This window comes from Asparagus officinalis, chromosome 10, assembly GCF_001876935.1.
Source record: "Asparagus officinalis chromosome 10, Aspof.V1, whole genome shotgun sequence".
Classification (NCBI taxonomy): Eukaryota; Viridiplantae; Streptophyta; class Magnoliopsida; order Asparagales; family Asparagaceae; genus Asparagus; species Asparagus officinalis.
In genome coordinates this window covers 20,252,945-20,268,152 of record NC_033803.1, presented here as the reverse complement: position 1 = coordinate 20,268,152, position 15,208 = coordinate 20,252,945, and the positions used below count along the sequence as shown (strand labels likewise).

Here is a 15,208-nt window from a genome sequence, read left to right as displayed (position 1 = left end):
GAGGTATCCTAGACGGAAAATTCCGTCTAGGATACCCAGAATTCCGTCTAGAATGCTTATTCTAGACGGAATTCCATCTAGAATACGCATCTAGTATGTTTCCGTCTAGGATGTAGTATTCTAGACGGAAATTCCGTCTAGAATACATCCTAGACGGAATATTCTAGACGAAATTCAAAACCGTCTAGAATACATCCTAGACGGATTATTCTAGACGGAATTTCCGTCTAGAATAATTCATCCTAGACGGAAAAAAATTCCGTCTAGAATGAGTATTCTAGACGGAAATTTCCGTCTAGAATACTCATTCTAGACGGAATTTGATGTTTTTTAATTTTTTTTTTAATTTTTTTGTTAAAAAAGACATCCTAGACGGAATTTGAGCATCCTAGACGGAATTTCCGTCTAGGATACTATGCTACAGTAGTTTTTTTTTTTTTTAGAATCTACTTTAGGTGCATGTACACAATATTGAACAACAAAAAATTATATTCATATCCAACACAATCTAATTATATTCCAAATACACAATATTGAACAGCAAAAAATTATATTCATATCCAACACAATCTAATTAATTCCAATATCAAATCCAATTATATTCAAATAATACATTCACCAAAATAGTAGAGAGATACATAAATTATTTAGAGATACATAATTAGTTTGTGGTACAACATCATCATAACCACTGGTTTTCACTTCTTTGGAAACCTCTTCTTTTTCAGGACTAATAACATGTACATGCCCATTAGAATTAACCTTTTCTTCTGAATTCTCCTTCCCGCGACCATCAAAGAATTTGCTTCTTGGGGCCCATAAATTCTTTTTAGCAAGAATTTCCCTAGCATTGAACTTTTTGTTCAAGCTATTCGTTCGTACTATTTTTCTAGTTGATTCCACAACTGAAACTGGATCAGGCTGCTGAAGGACTGAACTACTAATGGAAGCAACAGAAGCCCTTGGCTGAGATGATGATCGCTTGTTTATACTTCCATTACAAAATGTAGATCCATTCACTGGCTCAGAATTTGATGCTCCCTTCAAACCTTCTTCTAGTATCTTTAGCCTCAGCTTGAATTTATCCTGTAAAGGGAGGGGTTTGGGGGGTTAGGGAAGGGAAATATTTATTACGCATGTGGACAGTTTAAATGAGAAAAAAAAAATGTTCGTAGCATCTCCTACCCTGAGTTGAGTTTCAGTCTTGGCAGTTCGTTCTGATATAGTTAGCTTGTCTCTCAACCTTTGTATCTCTCCCTGCAGATAAAATACACGACTACTAAAGCTATTTGTATAACTAAAGCGTCATAGTTAAATAAAAATCAATTATATCTAGCTAATGATGTAGCCTCTATACGACATTTAAAGCATATAACTAGCGACAGAATTCACACATACGCAGGCACTACCTGCAAAAACCTGCGCTCTTCTATCCATTGCTTGACAGGCATGAGTTTCTCGCCTTCGTCTTTCCACTCATTTGCTACTGCTGCTGCCACGCGATTTGCTGAGACCTTAGTTCTAGCCAGTTCCCTTTCAAGAGTCTTCTTCTCTTCCTATGTTACAGTTTGGTAATAGCTTAGAATTCATAGAAACTGATACCACCGAACAAAGTTAAGCCTAAGGCATCCTTTTTCTGAGAATTCATTAGTTTAGTGCTGCACTCAAAAGAGTTGCAAATAGTAATAAAATTAAATTGAAAGTTGGGCCAGAATTTAAGGTTCATGTAACTTACATTTAACTCAGCGACCTGCCTCTGGTAGTCGCGGACCGCGTTAGCAACTACACCACCAGCAAGAATGGATTCCTCAAGTTCCCTGATAGTCTGAGAAAGACTCTCAACCTCCAAAACCTTCTGCCTGTTTGCTTTCTCTAGTAGTCTGTTTTCTTCCTGAGACATGGTAGTCATGTATAAAATATATTCGAAAGGGAGAAAAAAATGCCAACAAATTGTGGCTATACCTGGCATATCTCTTTTTGCCTCTTCAGTTCAAGGTTCTGGTTTTGCAAATTTTCTACAATCATTGCCCGTTCATTAGCGGAATGCAATGTTCTTTCAACTTCTACTAATGCTACATCTTTGGATTTTATTAGTCTCTCTAATGCCTTTATGTCCTCTTGTAGAGATGCAATCTGCAGTTTACAGACCAAGACACAGTAAAAAAAAACAAACAAACAAACAATGCTTTTACTTTGTAATTGTTGTCCGGCAATCTTAGTTTCATACCTCAATTTTGTACTTTCTAATATCAGACTCATAGGGAGCTATGATAGCCTCAACTGGAACGAGACCATGTATGAAATCCAAGTGCAGGAATTCTCAAGGTGTTTGCAAAAAATTATAAGATTGGAAACATATCAGACCCCAAATACATCCAACTAACATCAAGAATTGAAATTTCAACAAAATTAAGCATCTCAAATACAAGTAAGAAAACATCATGAATTGGATTTGCAGCTTCATGATTCTTAAATTGATATAGACCAAACAAACACCTGAGTTTTCCGAACAACCATATAGACCTTAGTGGTCTGGAATATGTACCAAATACTTCAAATCCTCTATTCCAGCATATCCATGTGTATGCCAATTAAATGCAAGATGTTGGGGGGAGCTCAGTTGGAACGAATGTCGTATCAGGTCCTGTGACTTTGTGAGCTCATGAAGGCTCAATAGGAATTTTAAAAATGTGGCTAGGTTCTCTATAGTCAACAAAATATATCGGAATTCGAAGATGGAAATGGCATGAGACGCACACAGCACACATAGACTTTGGCAATCAGAAAATCAGACCTATCTCACTAAAAATGGCTTCCACATAGTCAACAAATTAACAAAATACATAAAAATGAAAAGATGGAAATGGCATGACACTCACACGTACACATATGTATGCACTCACATCAAAACTAGCTTACATATAGTCAACACAATATACAAAAATTCAAAGACAGAAAACGAGTGCGTGCGCGCCCACCAGATAATGTGTAAACATGACAAACTACCCACCTTTCTTTGACAAAGGAATTGATATCCTCTGCAGCGTCTTGAGAAACCTAATCAATCAAGAAGTGAGTTGTAATAAGGGCAGAATTAAGTTTTCCAGAATATAGAAAAACATGCATTGACAAAGGAAGTAATGTCCTCGCACAAAAGCAGCAGTTTTCAACTCATAGACAAACACTAACTATATAATACCCCAATGATATCAGTAGTAAAATTAGAAAGTACAAAATATGTAAGGGATAAGGCTCCAATTCATATGTAAGGCATAAGGCTCCAATTCATAATTGAGCTTGTACCAAAATAGAAGTCATCTGACAGAACTGGTACCTACATGCAGACCATCAGTTCTCATATATGTTATCAACCCGGTTGCCTCCCCGTCTGAAAGTTTAATCCCCTCATACAGCTTCTGGGCAAGCTGTTGAATATATGTACTAGTTAGAGATAACTAAAAGCATAAAAACTGTCATCACTTAGAATACAAATATATGAGAAAGATGTTGACCTACTAAGATGTTGACCTACTAATTTGCCAAGGTAATATATGAGAAAGATGTTGACCTACTAATTTGCCAAGGTTAGGTTAACATGGAAAAAAAAGTTAAAAAGATTGCAGTAAAAAAAATGCAAGAACAAGCGCGTAAAAGCAAGTTGATTTGTCTCCACGACTGTTAGACAGCATGTAAACACCAAACAGGCTTTGATTTGCATGAACTCTTCTTAGAGTTGCTTCTGCCGCAAATTGTGCAGCCAATGCCTCTTTCTTCTCATTCATTAGTTTTTTGATCTCAAGATTCTGTGATGCATTATATATTTAATTTTATAAATAAATAATGAAAGCTACACAAAGTTGATAAAATTAAGAAAGTAAACTCCTGAGAATAATTGCCAAGCACCTTATAATTGTCAAGCACCTTGTCAAGCACCTGATAATCTGCATTATGTAGCATGAGGCAAATACATAACTAGAAAAGCTTAATGACATGTTATTAGCCTGTCTGGAATCTTCAGTATGTTGACTGAGTCAAGAAACAAAACAGGGGGGGTGGTTATATTTCTAAAATCAAAATGCCAAATGCTAAGATTCTGAAACAGCAACAAGATGAGACAAACTCACCTTCCGATTCTTGGAGCGTCATCAACAAAACACAGCTTGCTCGAGATCGTCGTCTCCTCGATTGTAAACTGAGTAAACCCCGACATTGAGTCCATAAACCCGTCGAACTTCATCCTCGAGGCGGCCAGCCACTGGAGGGCCGAAGAGGAGGGGGAGGTGGCGAAGGTCAGCAAGAAGGAGGAGGGGTGGGCCAGGGATAGGGTTAAAGGAGGAGGCGTGGGTCAGGGTTAGGGTTTCGGAGGAGGGGGAGAAGGGGATCGGGGAGAAGCTGGAGGGGTCGAGGGCGGAGGAGTGGAGGGCTGAGGTCGAGGAAGGAAAAGTAGAAGGGGGAGGAGAGGGTGAGGTCGCCGGAGAAGGGAGAGGAGAGGGTGTAGAGGGCGGAGGAGTGGAGGGCAGAGGGGGAGGTGGAGGGGTCGAGGGCGGAGGAGTGGAGGGCTGAGGTCTGAGGGCTGAGGGGATCGGGGAGAAGGTGGAGGGCTGAGGGGCCGGAGAAGGAGAAGTAGAAGGGGGAGGATTTTGGGATCAAATTTTGGGCTGAGGGGATTTCGTTTTTGGGGGGAATTGGGTTTTTTAATCTCAGCCTAAACATCCTAGACGGGAATTTCCGTCTAGGATGTATACTAGACGGAAATTTCCGTCTAGCATACCTGATTATATTTAAAAAAAATTAAAAATATAAGAACCGTCTAGAATATTATTCTAGACGGAAATTTTCGTCTAGAATAATTTATTCTAGACGGAATATTCTAGACGGAAATTTTCCGTCTAGTTTAATACAAACTAGACGGAAAATTTTCCGTCTAGAATATTCCGTCTAGGATATACGATTTTTTACTAGTGTCTGATTGTACAATTTTATTTACACAAAGATGTGAAATCTTGTATTAATTTGTTGAACATCTTATTGTCTTATATTATTCTTCTATGGGTTATAAGTTTGTTTCAATTACCTTTTTTGTCTATAATACTTTGAGTGTTGTATGAATTATTTCTCTTTTGAAAAATATTCATTGAATTCAAATATTTATTGATATTATATGCTCATTGTTGAATTAATAAATTATAATAACTGAGAATGGAAGATAAATAGATATGAAAAGAGTCACTGAAAAAGATTGCAGTTTGATAGGGAAAAAGTAATTATTTTTAGAGAATACTACATAGTTAAATGAAACGTGACGTTTCGAGAAATTTTTTTGAAGAAAGGAGTTAAGAAAAAAAAAACAAAGAAATATTTTTGAAAAAGGAATTTGAGGGCAAAAAAGGGAGAAATAAAGCTAACATCGCGGGGCTGCAAATGAGACTTTGTTGGCGTGAGAAGTCAAAAGTTCTTAACAAACCTAATGACACTTGTCAAAATGCAATTAGGTTTAGTAGGCTAGTGGGGCCCGGTTGTCGGATTTCTCTACAACTTGGGCTGTAGAGGAAGGCGCTACATGAACACCATCGGGCATATCTTCGATCACAACCTCCCTTCTAGCTACAGTGCAGGAGGTCCACTTGAGATTTTAAATGGGACCCCTGCACTGTAGCTAAAAGAGGGTTACGACCGGAGATGTACCCGACGGTGTGCCTGTATTAATTTTCGTAGAGGAATCGGAGCCTAGTATTCCTACACCACTTCTAGTTCTAGCAACTTTTGAGAGAAGTTCTCAAGCGAGTTTCGCACGTGTCACTGGAATTAAAGCATCACGTTGAAGCGGTAAAATTTCCCATTGACCGCCCCCACTTCCTGTCCCCTCGATTCAAACCTCCGCTCCCTTCTCCTCCTCCTCCCCACTTCTCGCTCTCAAAACCCTTCAAAACTCTGTCTCTCTAGAATCCGAAACCCTAGCGTCGATGGAGTACGAGCAGCGCCTCATCGCCGCGGCGGAGCTCGTCCTCGCCGGCGACCGAAGCGCCGACGGGGGCCCACTCCTGGACCCAACCGACCTGAAGGTCTCGGCGGACCTGAAACCTCATCAAATCGAGGGAGTCTCTTGGCTTGTACGGAGGTACGAGCTAGGCGTCAACGTCGTCCTCGGTCAGTATTCGGACGGCGATCGTCTCATTTCTCTAATTGATTTGGGCACTATGCTTGTATTCGTATTTATATGGTCTTATTATTCTCTTTGCAGGAGATGAGGTAAAACTGTCGTTTCGTCTCCCGAGATGAGTTTTAGCGACTTTTTCTTTACTTTACTTCTCTTCAGCTGCAAAAAAAGTTTTCATCTTTAAGCTTGGGCATCATACTTTTTCCAGAAATTACTGTTGTTGTTTGTTATATTTTAGGAAAGAATTTGTTTAGACCTTATGAAAGATCAATATATATGTTATACTGACTGCAAAAAGTTTAAATCTTTAAGCTTGGGAATTATATTTTTTTGCTAAATTGCCCGTTTTATTTGTCATACTAGGAAAGAATTTGTTGTAAAATTAACAGTTATTTGTACATAGTCCTGTGGAAGATGAATGTATATTAAACATTAACTAATGAAAGTGTCCCTAAATATTTTCAAAAAATTAGCCAAATAATACGACTATATGAGTTAGAGTATTGGATTTTTGGCTTTCCTAAAAATAATATGGCGGATTAGAAAAAAATCTAGCTGGTCAGTAATATTTGACACATTTGAGCTGAAGTAATAAACAGTACATGGATAAATAATGAATTCGTTCTATTTAGTTGGAGCAGCACGTAATCCGAACTGCTAGATAGGCACTTGGTTCTCTTGTTAACGTGATCCTAGATGCAACGTATATGAGGTATGACTTATGAGAGTCACAGCGTATACTTTACAAACTTCTGATGATCTGATATTTTAACTTTCTGCTATCAGATATAAATGCATGGAAGTTAGAAAGCATTATGTAGAATGTAGTGATCGTTGTTAGTTGCTTCCATTCGTGAAGAATTCTCCATTATGAGTAGATAATGCTCTCAGTGGATACTCAATTTGCAGGACGTTTTGAGTTACATTCAGTAGCTTTTAATACAGAAGATGGTCTCGTTTTTTTATTGAAGTGTAACTATTTGGTATGTTTTGGCAGATGGGTATTGGAAAGACTCTGCAAGCTATCTCATTGCTGAGTTATTTGAAGTTTCATCTCATGTCACCTGGGCCATTCCGTGAGTTTGAGATTCCCAATTGCATATTTTCACATCCGTTCATATAAAGAAGCTTAGTATTTCTCTATTAGTTATCAAAGTTTCATTGGTCTTGCAGTGGTATTGTGCCCTTTAAGTGTTACTGATGGTTGGATATCAGAGTTTACCAAGTTTTGTCCGAGTCTGAATGTTCTTCGCTATGTTGGTGACAAAGGACATCGTGGTAGTCTTCGAAGGATGATGTATGAGCATGTTCATGAACAAATTTTATTACACAATGTGAGTCTGAATTCCCATTTGGTCCCTATCACAATTATTTTAATTTTGTGGTGATTCAGTGGACAAGAAAAAAAAAATTTTGACCTACTTTCAATATGTTTTATTTTGTTTTTATTCTTGCTGTAACCTCTTATGTATTTTTTTTATTTACTCGTTTTCTGGGAGGAACCATCCACTATCTTATACATTTCACATCTTTATTATTTTCTTCAATTTTCACAGGCACATCCTGAATTACCTTTTGATGTGTTGCTGACGACTTATGACATTGCATTACTGGATCAAGATTTTCTTTGTCAAATTCGCTGGCATTATACTGTAATTGATGAGGCTCAACGTTTGAAAAATCCTTCCAGTGTATGCTCAAGCATCATTTTTTTTCCTTACATATTTTTGTACTAGCAGAAGTTCTCTTATAATGGTAATGGTTTCTCAACTAAATTTTATGTTCTCAGCTTGCCTATCTTCTTTAGGTTTATAATTCTCTGTTCAATGTTACCATATCATTATATTGCTGCACTTTTTGCTAATGGGAGAGAAGTTGCCACGATTGTATGCATGCTTCAAGAAATTAGATATCCGAATTTTCTATGACATTTAGCTGTAGAAAAAAATGATGAATAGCAAAAAACTGCTCGTCGCTTTCATAAGCACTACCTTTGTATTGCTTATGATAACACACGACATTCAGATGTGATTTTCATTTTCATGTATCTAAGAATCAAGTTTGATCTATCAACTTCATGATCAGGACTCATTTTCTCTTATTTGCACAAAGGATGTTGAGGCATGTTTTGCTAATTCCTGCGTGGTTGAAGTTTTCTCGCTTGATCTGGGAAAGGCTGCACTTGTGATATTTTTTTTTCCAGGGTTTAAGAAGTTTGATTAATACATGAAGCGGATAATACATAAAAGATGTGATCTATATTTAATCATTGTGTGGCTTGAAATTCGGTGTCAGTTCATCATGTTTTTTATCAGGATGTAAATACTGACGATTTAGAGAAGGCTAATTTTTGGCTGAAAACTTGATTGATGGTCGACCAGGTGATTGAAATAGATGATTTCTATCTGGACCAGGATCACACCAGGTAGTTTCAGAAAACCACCTCGCCTGACCCAAACATCTTAGCTCCAAACTGCTTAAAATGTATGGTGTCAGCAAACTGTTGCACATGTTTCAGCAACACGTACTTCTTTTTATATGGTTCTAATTAGTCATTATTCATTATGATATGCAAAATTTCATTTCTTTTATTCTGGTAATCAACAGCCAATTACCATCATCAGCTATTATTCATTGATGAAAGCATACTTCATTAAACGATAAAGTTTTTGCTTCAAGTAATATTTTTGTTGAAATATTAATAGGTTTAGGGGGGTTATTTGTAAGTTGTAGGGGCCTATATAAGCCCATGTTATCTCATTAATAAGATTAGTGTTTAATATATTTTCTACATGGTATCAGAGCCTCTACCCAAACCCTAGCCGCCCAACATCTCAGTCATAGAACTGATGAGAGGAGCTTGTTCGATTCCCTCGACATTTTAGTCCTAGAACTGATGAGAGGAAGAGTGTATATCTCACGGTGTTGAGATATATCACTGTCGATTCTTGTTTCCTTTGAGAAACAAGAATATAGTTGAGATCCTACTCTTGTTGTGCAGCAGAAGTGTTGCCGAATTTTTCACTCCGCACAACAAGGGAAGGAGAACAAGTAGTTGATCTAAAGCCTGATCGATGGAGGAGATCATCAAGAAGTTGAACCCCGCGAATGTCTCAACTTTGATGCAGTTGATGAACTTGTCGGCCGGTGAGAGTGCGACAAGGACACCGAAAAAGTTAGAGCTTCCACCCATCGATCTGAAGCTTGATGGACCAGCTACTTACCTAAGTTGGTCACGGTGGGTGAGATACACCCTTACAGGAAGGAACCTGGAGGGGTACTTGACAGGAGAGACGACAGAGCCGGCTGAAAGCTCAGCTGGAAGAGATGAGTGGCAATCCACTCATATGTTGGTGTACATCTGGCTCCTCAACTCATTGGTCCAGTCAATCGTCGCCACAATAGATGGCATCAGGAAGGTGATGAATGTCTGGGAGAAGTTGAGGAGGACCTATGATGGGGTGGGAAACAACCTAAGGGTGTTCCAGATCAAGGGAGAAATCGACGCCACAGTTCAGGGGGAGGGGAGAGGACTGTCCAGGGGTATGCCACAGAGCTGGAGCGCCTGTGGATGAATTATGATCACTTCTCATTTCGGACCAGCTACAATGACCCGAAATGTAAGGAACGAGAGGCCTTTCTACAGGAGAGGACTATGGTGTTTCTCAAGGGGCTGACATCGGAGTTTGCTCAGAGGACTGCATTTCTGCTAGCTCAGCCAAAGATTCCCACACTTGAGGAGGCAGCCTCGACCATGATTCAGGAGGAGACTCGTATTAAGCTGCAGGCAGAGACAGATGGACTTTCGGTGGTGAAGTTAGCACTGACAGCTTCCAACTCTGGCAACACTGGATCCAAGGGGGAGACTCAGCAGTGCTATAATTATGGTGAAGTGGATCATTTAAGACTTGCTTGCACCAAGCCACCTAAGAAAAGAGATATCGAAACGTGTGTGACTCAAATAGATCAACCTGCCCACCAACCTCAGGTATCTGTCACGATCAACTGGCTCTCCAGCCTCAGCATCCAGTTTGAACTTTTGATCGATCGGTGTAGTTGCAGGTTTGCACCCTAACATCCCTGTCTCTTTAAGAAGATCCAGTGCATACTTTCTTTGGGATAGGACAATCCCCTCTGCTCCTCGAGCTATCTCTATTCCAAACAGCTGATGACACATTTCAGCCAGTAGTTGGTAAGGGTACTGTCAATTGTACAAATTCTGTAACTTTGTCCAATGTTTTACATGTTCCCTTTTTTTCAGTCAATCTTTTGTCCATTAGTGCTATCATACTCCAACTAAAATGCATTGTTTCTTTTGATATTTTCAAGGTGATCTTTCAGGAGAAAGGGACAAGACGGAGACTTAGGACTGACACATGACATAGTAGACTATGGTACCTGGATCGTGAAGGGCTGGACTCAGCATTGGTATCTATGGTAGAGAGAGCAGGAGTAGGATCTGAGATGAGTGTTGAGAGTATGTTGATGCTTCATCACCAGCGTTTGGGATACTCATCCTTTAATGTTTTAAGTAGGTTGTATCCATCTTTATTTGAGAAAGCAAATAAGCAGAACCTTGTTTGCGATGCATGTGAGTTTGGAAAGCTTACTAGAAGTTCTTATGTAAGTTCTGGTCATAAGAGTTCTCGTGCATTTGACCTGATACATTCAGATATTTGGGGGCCTTGTTCCATAAGTTCTATGAATGGATACAAGTATTTTGTTACCTTTATTGATTGTTTCTCTCGCGTTACTTGGTTATACTTGATGAAAAATAAGAGTGAAGTGTTTGGTTGCTTCCAAAACTTTCATAGGTATGCTCAGACTCAATATGACGCTATGGTAAAGGTATTGAGATCTGATAATGGGATAGAGTATACTAACAAAGCGTTTGGAGAATACTTATCAGCTCAGGAAATACAGTACTAGACTATATGCTCATACACACCAGCTCAGAATGGGGTAGCGGAAAGGAAGAACAGACATCTTTTAGAGGTTACTAGAAGTATGATGATCTCCATGAATGTCCTAGAAACATTATGAGGACAAACATTGTTGACCGCAGCAGCGCTGATCAACAGAATGCCCTCGAGAGTGTTGAATTGGAAGTCTCCGTGTGAGACGTTGAACGGAGATAATGATGGACTTCTTCCACTCAAGGTATTTGACTGTGTGTGCTTTGTGAAGGACAATAGGCCATCTATCAGGAAGCTTGCCGCAAGAGCGGTGAAGTGCATCTTTGTGTGATATTCTGCTACTCAGAAGGGATATGCTTGCTGGAGCCCGGTGAAGAAGAAGCTGTTTGTGAGCATGGATGTGCACTTTCGAGAATTCGAGCCATATTATACTCGGAAGGTATCTTCATCCGTTAGTAACTCGCCCGATACTGGTAGTATGAGGTGAGAGGGGGAGAATGGTGAGATCCCAGTGAATAATGTGGAGAAATCAATTTCTGTATCGATTCTTTGTGAAGGAGAATTGGTTGAGTTGGAGCAGGAGAATGAAGAAGAAGAGAATGAGACAAGAGGTATTAGGTCCACGGCTCAGGGGAGCTACTTATCTATAGTAGGAAGGGAAAGCAAATTACGGGAACAGTACCACAATGCTACTGGTACCAAGTCCCTTGCCAATGCCTGTCCCCACTCCTGAGACACCTACACCACCACCAGATTCCTCCCAAGGTGATATCATTCCTTTATTTACTCCTCCTACACCAATATTAGTACATAGGACTACTCGCAGCAATGCGGGAATACCTCCTGATAGATATGGTTGAGATCTTGTCCAGTTTGTATCATATTTTAACATCCACCCTGTACATGGAGCATTCATTGCATCATTGGACTCTGTTACTGTACCTAACAACTGGCAGGTTGCTAAGAAGGACCCAAAGTGGAAAGCGGTTATGCACGAGGAGTTAGGGGCTCTTGAAAAGAACCGCACTTGGGAGTTATTAAAACTACCAGAAGGAAAGAGAGCAGTTGAATGCAAGTGGGTCTTTACGGTGAAGCAGAATCCAGATGGTCAGGTTGAGCGCTACAAGGCTCGTCTGGTGGCAAAATGGTACAGTCAGACATATGACATCGACTATGATGAGACCTTTGCACCGGTGGCGAAGATAAGCACTGTTAGGACATTGATCTCTCTGACAGTAAATGGTGAATGGAAGCTACACCAACTAGATATGAAGAATGCATTTCATCATGGAGATCTAATGGAAGAGGTATACATGAAGATACCACCAGGATTCGACACAGATCAGACAGCGGGTAATGTCTGCAGATTGAAGAAGTCTCTCTATGGGCTGAAGCAGTCTTCTCGTGCTTGGTTCGATAGATTTAGGAGGGCTATGATAGGTATGAGGTACTAACAGATGAACGCCAATCATACCGTATTTTTTCAACGGAGTGGATGCCATATTACCATGCTTGCGGTATATGTGGATGATATGATTATTACAGGGGATGATGAGAAGAAGATTGCCCAACTCAAAGTGAATGTTAAGATTTAGTTGTGAAGTTAACCTACACAACAAACCCGTAACCGTAACAACAAACCCGTAACCTTAACAACTAACCCTTAACCTTCACAACCGACCCGTAACCTTAACAATCGACCCGTAACCTTAACAACCAACCCGTAACCTTAACAACCAACCCGTAACCTTAACAATTAAACCCGTAACCTTCACAGCCGATCGTAACCTTAACAACCGACCGATAACCTTAACAACCGACCCGTTACCTTAATAACAAATCCGTAATCTTAACAATCTCCCAATACAAACAAAAACAATTAGTTTCCTCATCATCAATGAAAATAATAAAAAACAAAAATAATAAAATAACAATCACCTTCAATCATTTCAACATAATCACAGTAACATCATGATAAAGAGAGAGAGAAGGGATCCATAACCTTAACAATTGACCCGTAACATTAACAATTAACTCGTAACCTTAACAATTAACCCGTAACTTTAACAATCTCCCAATACAAATAGTTAGTTCCTCTCATCAACAACGAAAATAATAAAATAATCTTCATCAATCATTTCAACTATAGTACATCATGATAAAAAAAAGAGAGAAGGATATTATGGTCTTCACATATTTTAATCTCTTGGGTTTTGTGTTTTGGGGCTCAGAGAACAAAATATTTATTTTTTGGGGCAAAACACCCGTTGACAAAGTCTTGGGGGGGGGAGCAACGTTTTCTTCGGTTTTGGGGTTGAATCATTTTCCTTTTGTGTGTGTTTGTGGGGGGGGGGGGGGGGGGGGCTTTTTTGCGATCTCAAAGTTGGTGATAGTTTTCTCATACAAAAAGTTTAGGGTAGTGTTCAGTTCTGCAAAACCCTTATGATTTTATGCTATTTTTTTAAAATTTAAAAAGATGTGGAATGCCTTTCACATCAAAATTATTAGCTAAATAGAAGTGTTGTTTAGCATTGACTAAACTTAAGTGGGGATTGATTGAGGTTCATTCATTTGCGAATATATTAGTGGAGGGAGGGGAGTCCTTTTTCTGGGTTTGTATATTTACAGCATCAAAATTGTTAACTAATTAAAACTATAAAAGTGTTGTTTTAGCATTGACTGAACTTAACTTTGTATTGATTGAGGTTCATTCTTTTGCAAATAAATTAGTGAACGGAGGAGAGTGCTTTTTCTTGCTTTGTATATTCATCATGTAATTATACATGTTGTTTAAGGTGCTATTAAAACTAGCAGAAGGCCAAATAAAGGTCTATTCCATCGGATTTAGTAATTTCAAGTTTGATCATATGTACATCAAAACTAAGATATTATCTTGACCAATTGTAGTCTAGTTTGTATCTTGACCAATTGTAGTCTAGTTTGTATATTGTTTTTGCATGAATGGGGTATATTTATACACCAAATATTTTGTAGCCTATTTTATTAGTCTCGCACTCCTGTTTATGCTCTTCCATCTGATTTAGAAATCTATTGATTTTCAAGTATGTTGATCTGAACAATCAGAGTTAAATCACTGAATTTTGGTCAACCTCATTAAAATTCTAAGTCTAAGCTATGAAAGTTTGTTATTATTTTTTTAGGCATAACTATAAATTGGTTAACTACAAATGCGGTTTTGTAACTTTCAGCTCTTGAGGGAGATCACGATTTTCAGCAAAGCTGATGAAATTATTTTGGGGTCAATATCATTGTTAATGGTTATTCACACTGTATCAATGTGCTGCAGGTGTTATATAATGTACTTGAGCAGAAATTTATCATGCCAAGACGTTTGCTAATGACTGGGACACCTATCCAAAACAATCTCTCTGAGCTTTGGGCATTAATGCATTTTTGTATGCCATCAGTTTTTGGAACAATGGAGCAATTTATTTCCACATTCAAAGAAGCTGGAGATTCATCAGGTCTTGCTTGACTCAGTATAAGCTACCTAGGCAATTTTAATATCTACTTTTCTCATAGAATTTATCTTGACGCTCCTTGTTGATACACAATATTGTTTACTGGCAGCACATTAGCATTGTAGCACTCACTAGGGAATTCATCTATTTGAACTAAAGGAACCAGATTCTGTGGGAAAATAGACAAATAAGACCACAGATACTGCTGAGTTGTACCATGAGCTACTCTTAGGAGTCACTACATGCATTTAATTTCTTCATAGATGTGAGATACCTTCATTGTGTCTAGTTCTTGCAGCAGGGTTAGAAAAGGTTCCATGCTAACTTTAGATTCTTCCTAACACCATGTATCCACCCGGATTATTATCAAAATGGGATCTCCTTAGGTAAAAATGCATTTAACTCCAAGTTTAACCTATGCCAAAGGGCACTGGCAAAGCCCTTTCATCTCCTCCTAAGAGTTATGATGTAGACGTGGGATGCTATGACAGAACCACGAACAACACATCTCCTGTTTTCCTTTTTTTTGTGTGTAACTGGTTCTTTTTTGTGTGTAACTGGTTCTTTTTTCAGATGGAACACATTCAGTTTGTTACAGGTCTACAGATATTTCTGTATCTTATATTGCTCTTCTGTTTTTTGAATTTACATTA

The 15,208-nt window shown here is 38.8% G+C and overlaps 2 protein-coding genes across 2 annotated transcripts; one reads left to right on the top strand and one right to left on the bottom strand.

The window, feature by feature from the left end:
• LOC109825988 (microtubule-associated protein 70-4-like) lies at positions 602 to 4,308 on the bottom strand. Its single transcript, XM_020392926.1, has 9 exons — positions 4,125 to 4,308; positions 3,904 to 4,026; positions 3,698 to 3,803; positions 2,228 to 2,280; positions 1,963 to 2,133; positions 1,736 to 1,891; positions 1,410 to 1,556; positions 1,186 to 1,257; positions 602 to 1,086 (listed from the first exon to the last, which is right to left on the bottom strand). The coding sequence occupies exons 2-9, from the start codon at positions 3,955 to 3,957 to the stop codon at positions 616 to 618; spliced, it is 1,230 nt and encodes a 409-aa protein (XP_020248515.1). The 5' UTR covers positions 3,958 to 4,026; positions 4,125 to 4,308; the 3' UTR covers positions 602 to 615.
• LOC109826341 (probable helicase CHR10) lies at positions 5,825 to 15,137 on the top strand. The gene is made up of 6 exons (XM_020393365.1): positions 5,825 to 6,147; positions 6,242 to 6,249; positions 7,155 to 7,233; positions 7,331 to 7,491; positions 7,714 to 7,848; positions 14,381 to 15,137. Exons 1-6 carry the CDS (start codon positions 5,964 to 5,966, stop codon positions 14,567 to 14,569), a joined length of 756 nt encoding a protein of 251 aa, XP_020248954.1. The 5' UTR covers positions 5,825 to 5,963; the 3' UTR covers positions 14,570 to 15,137.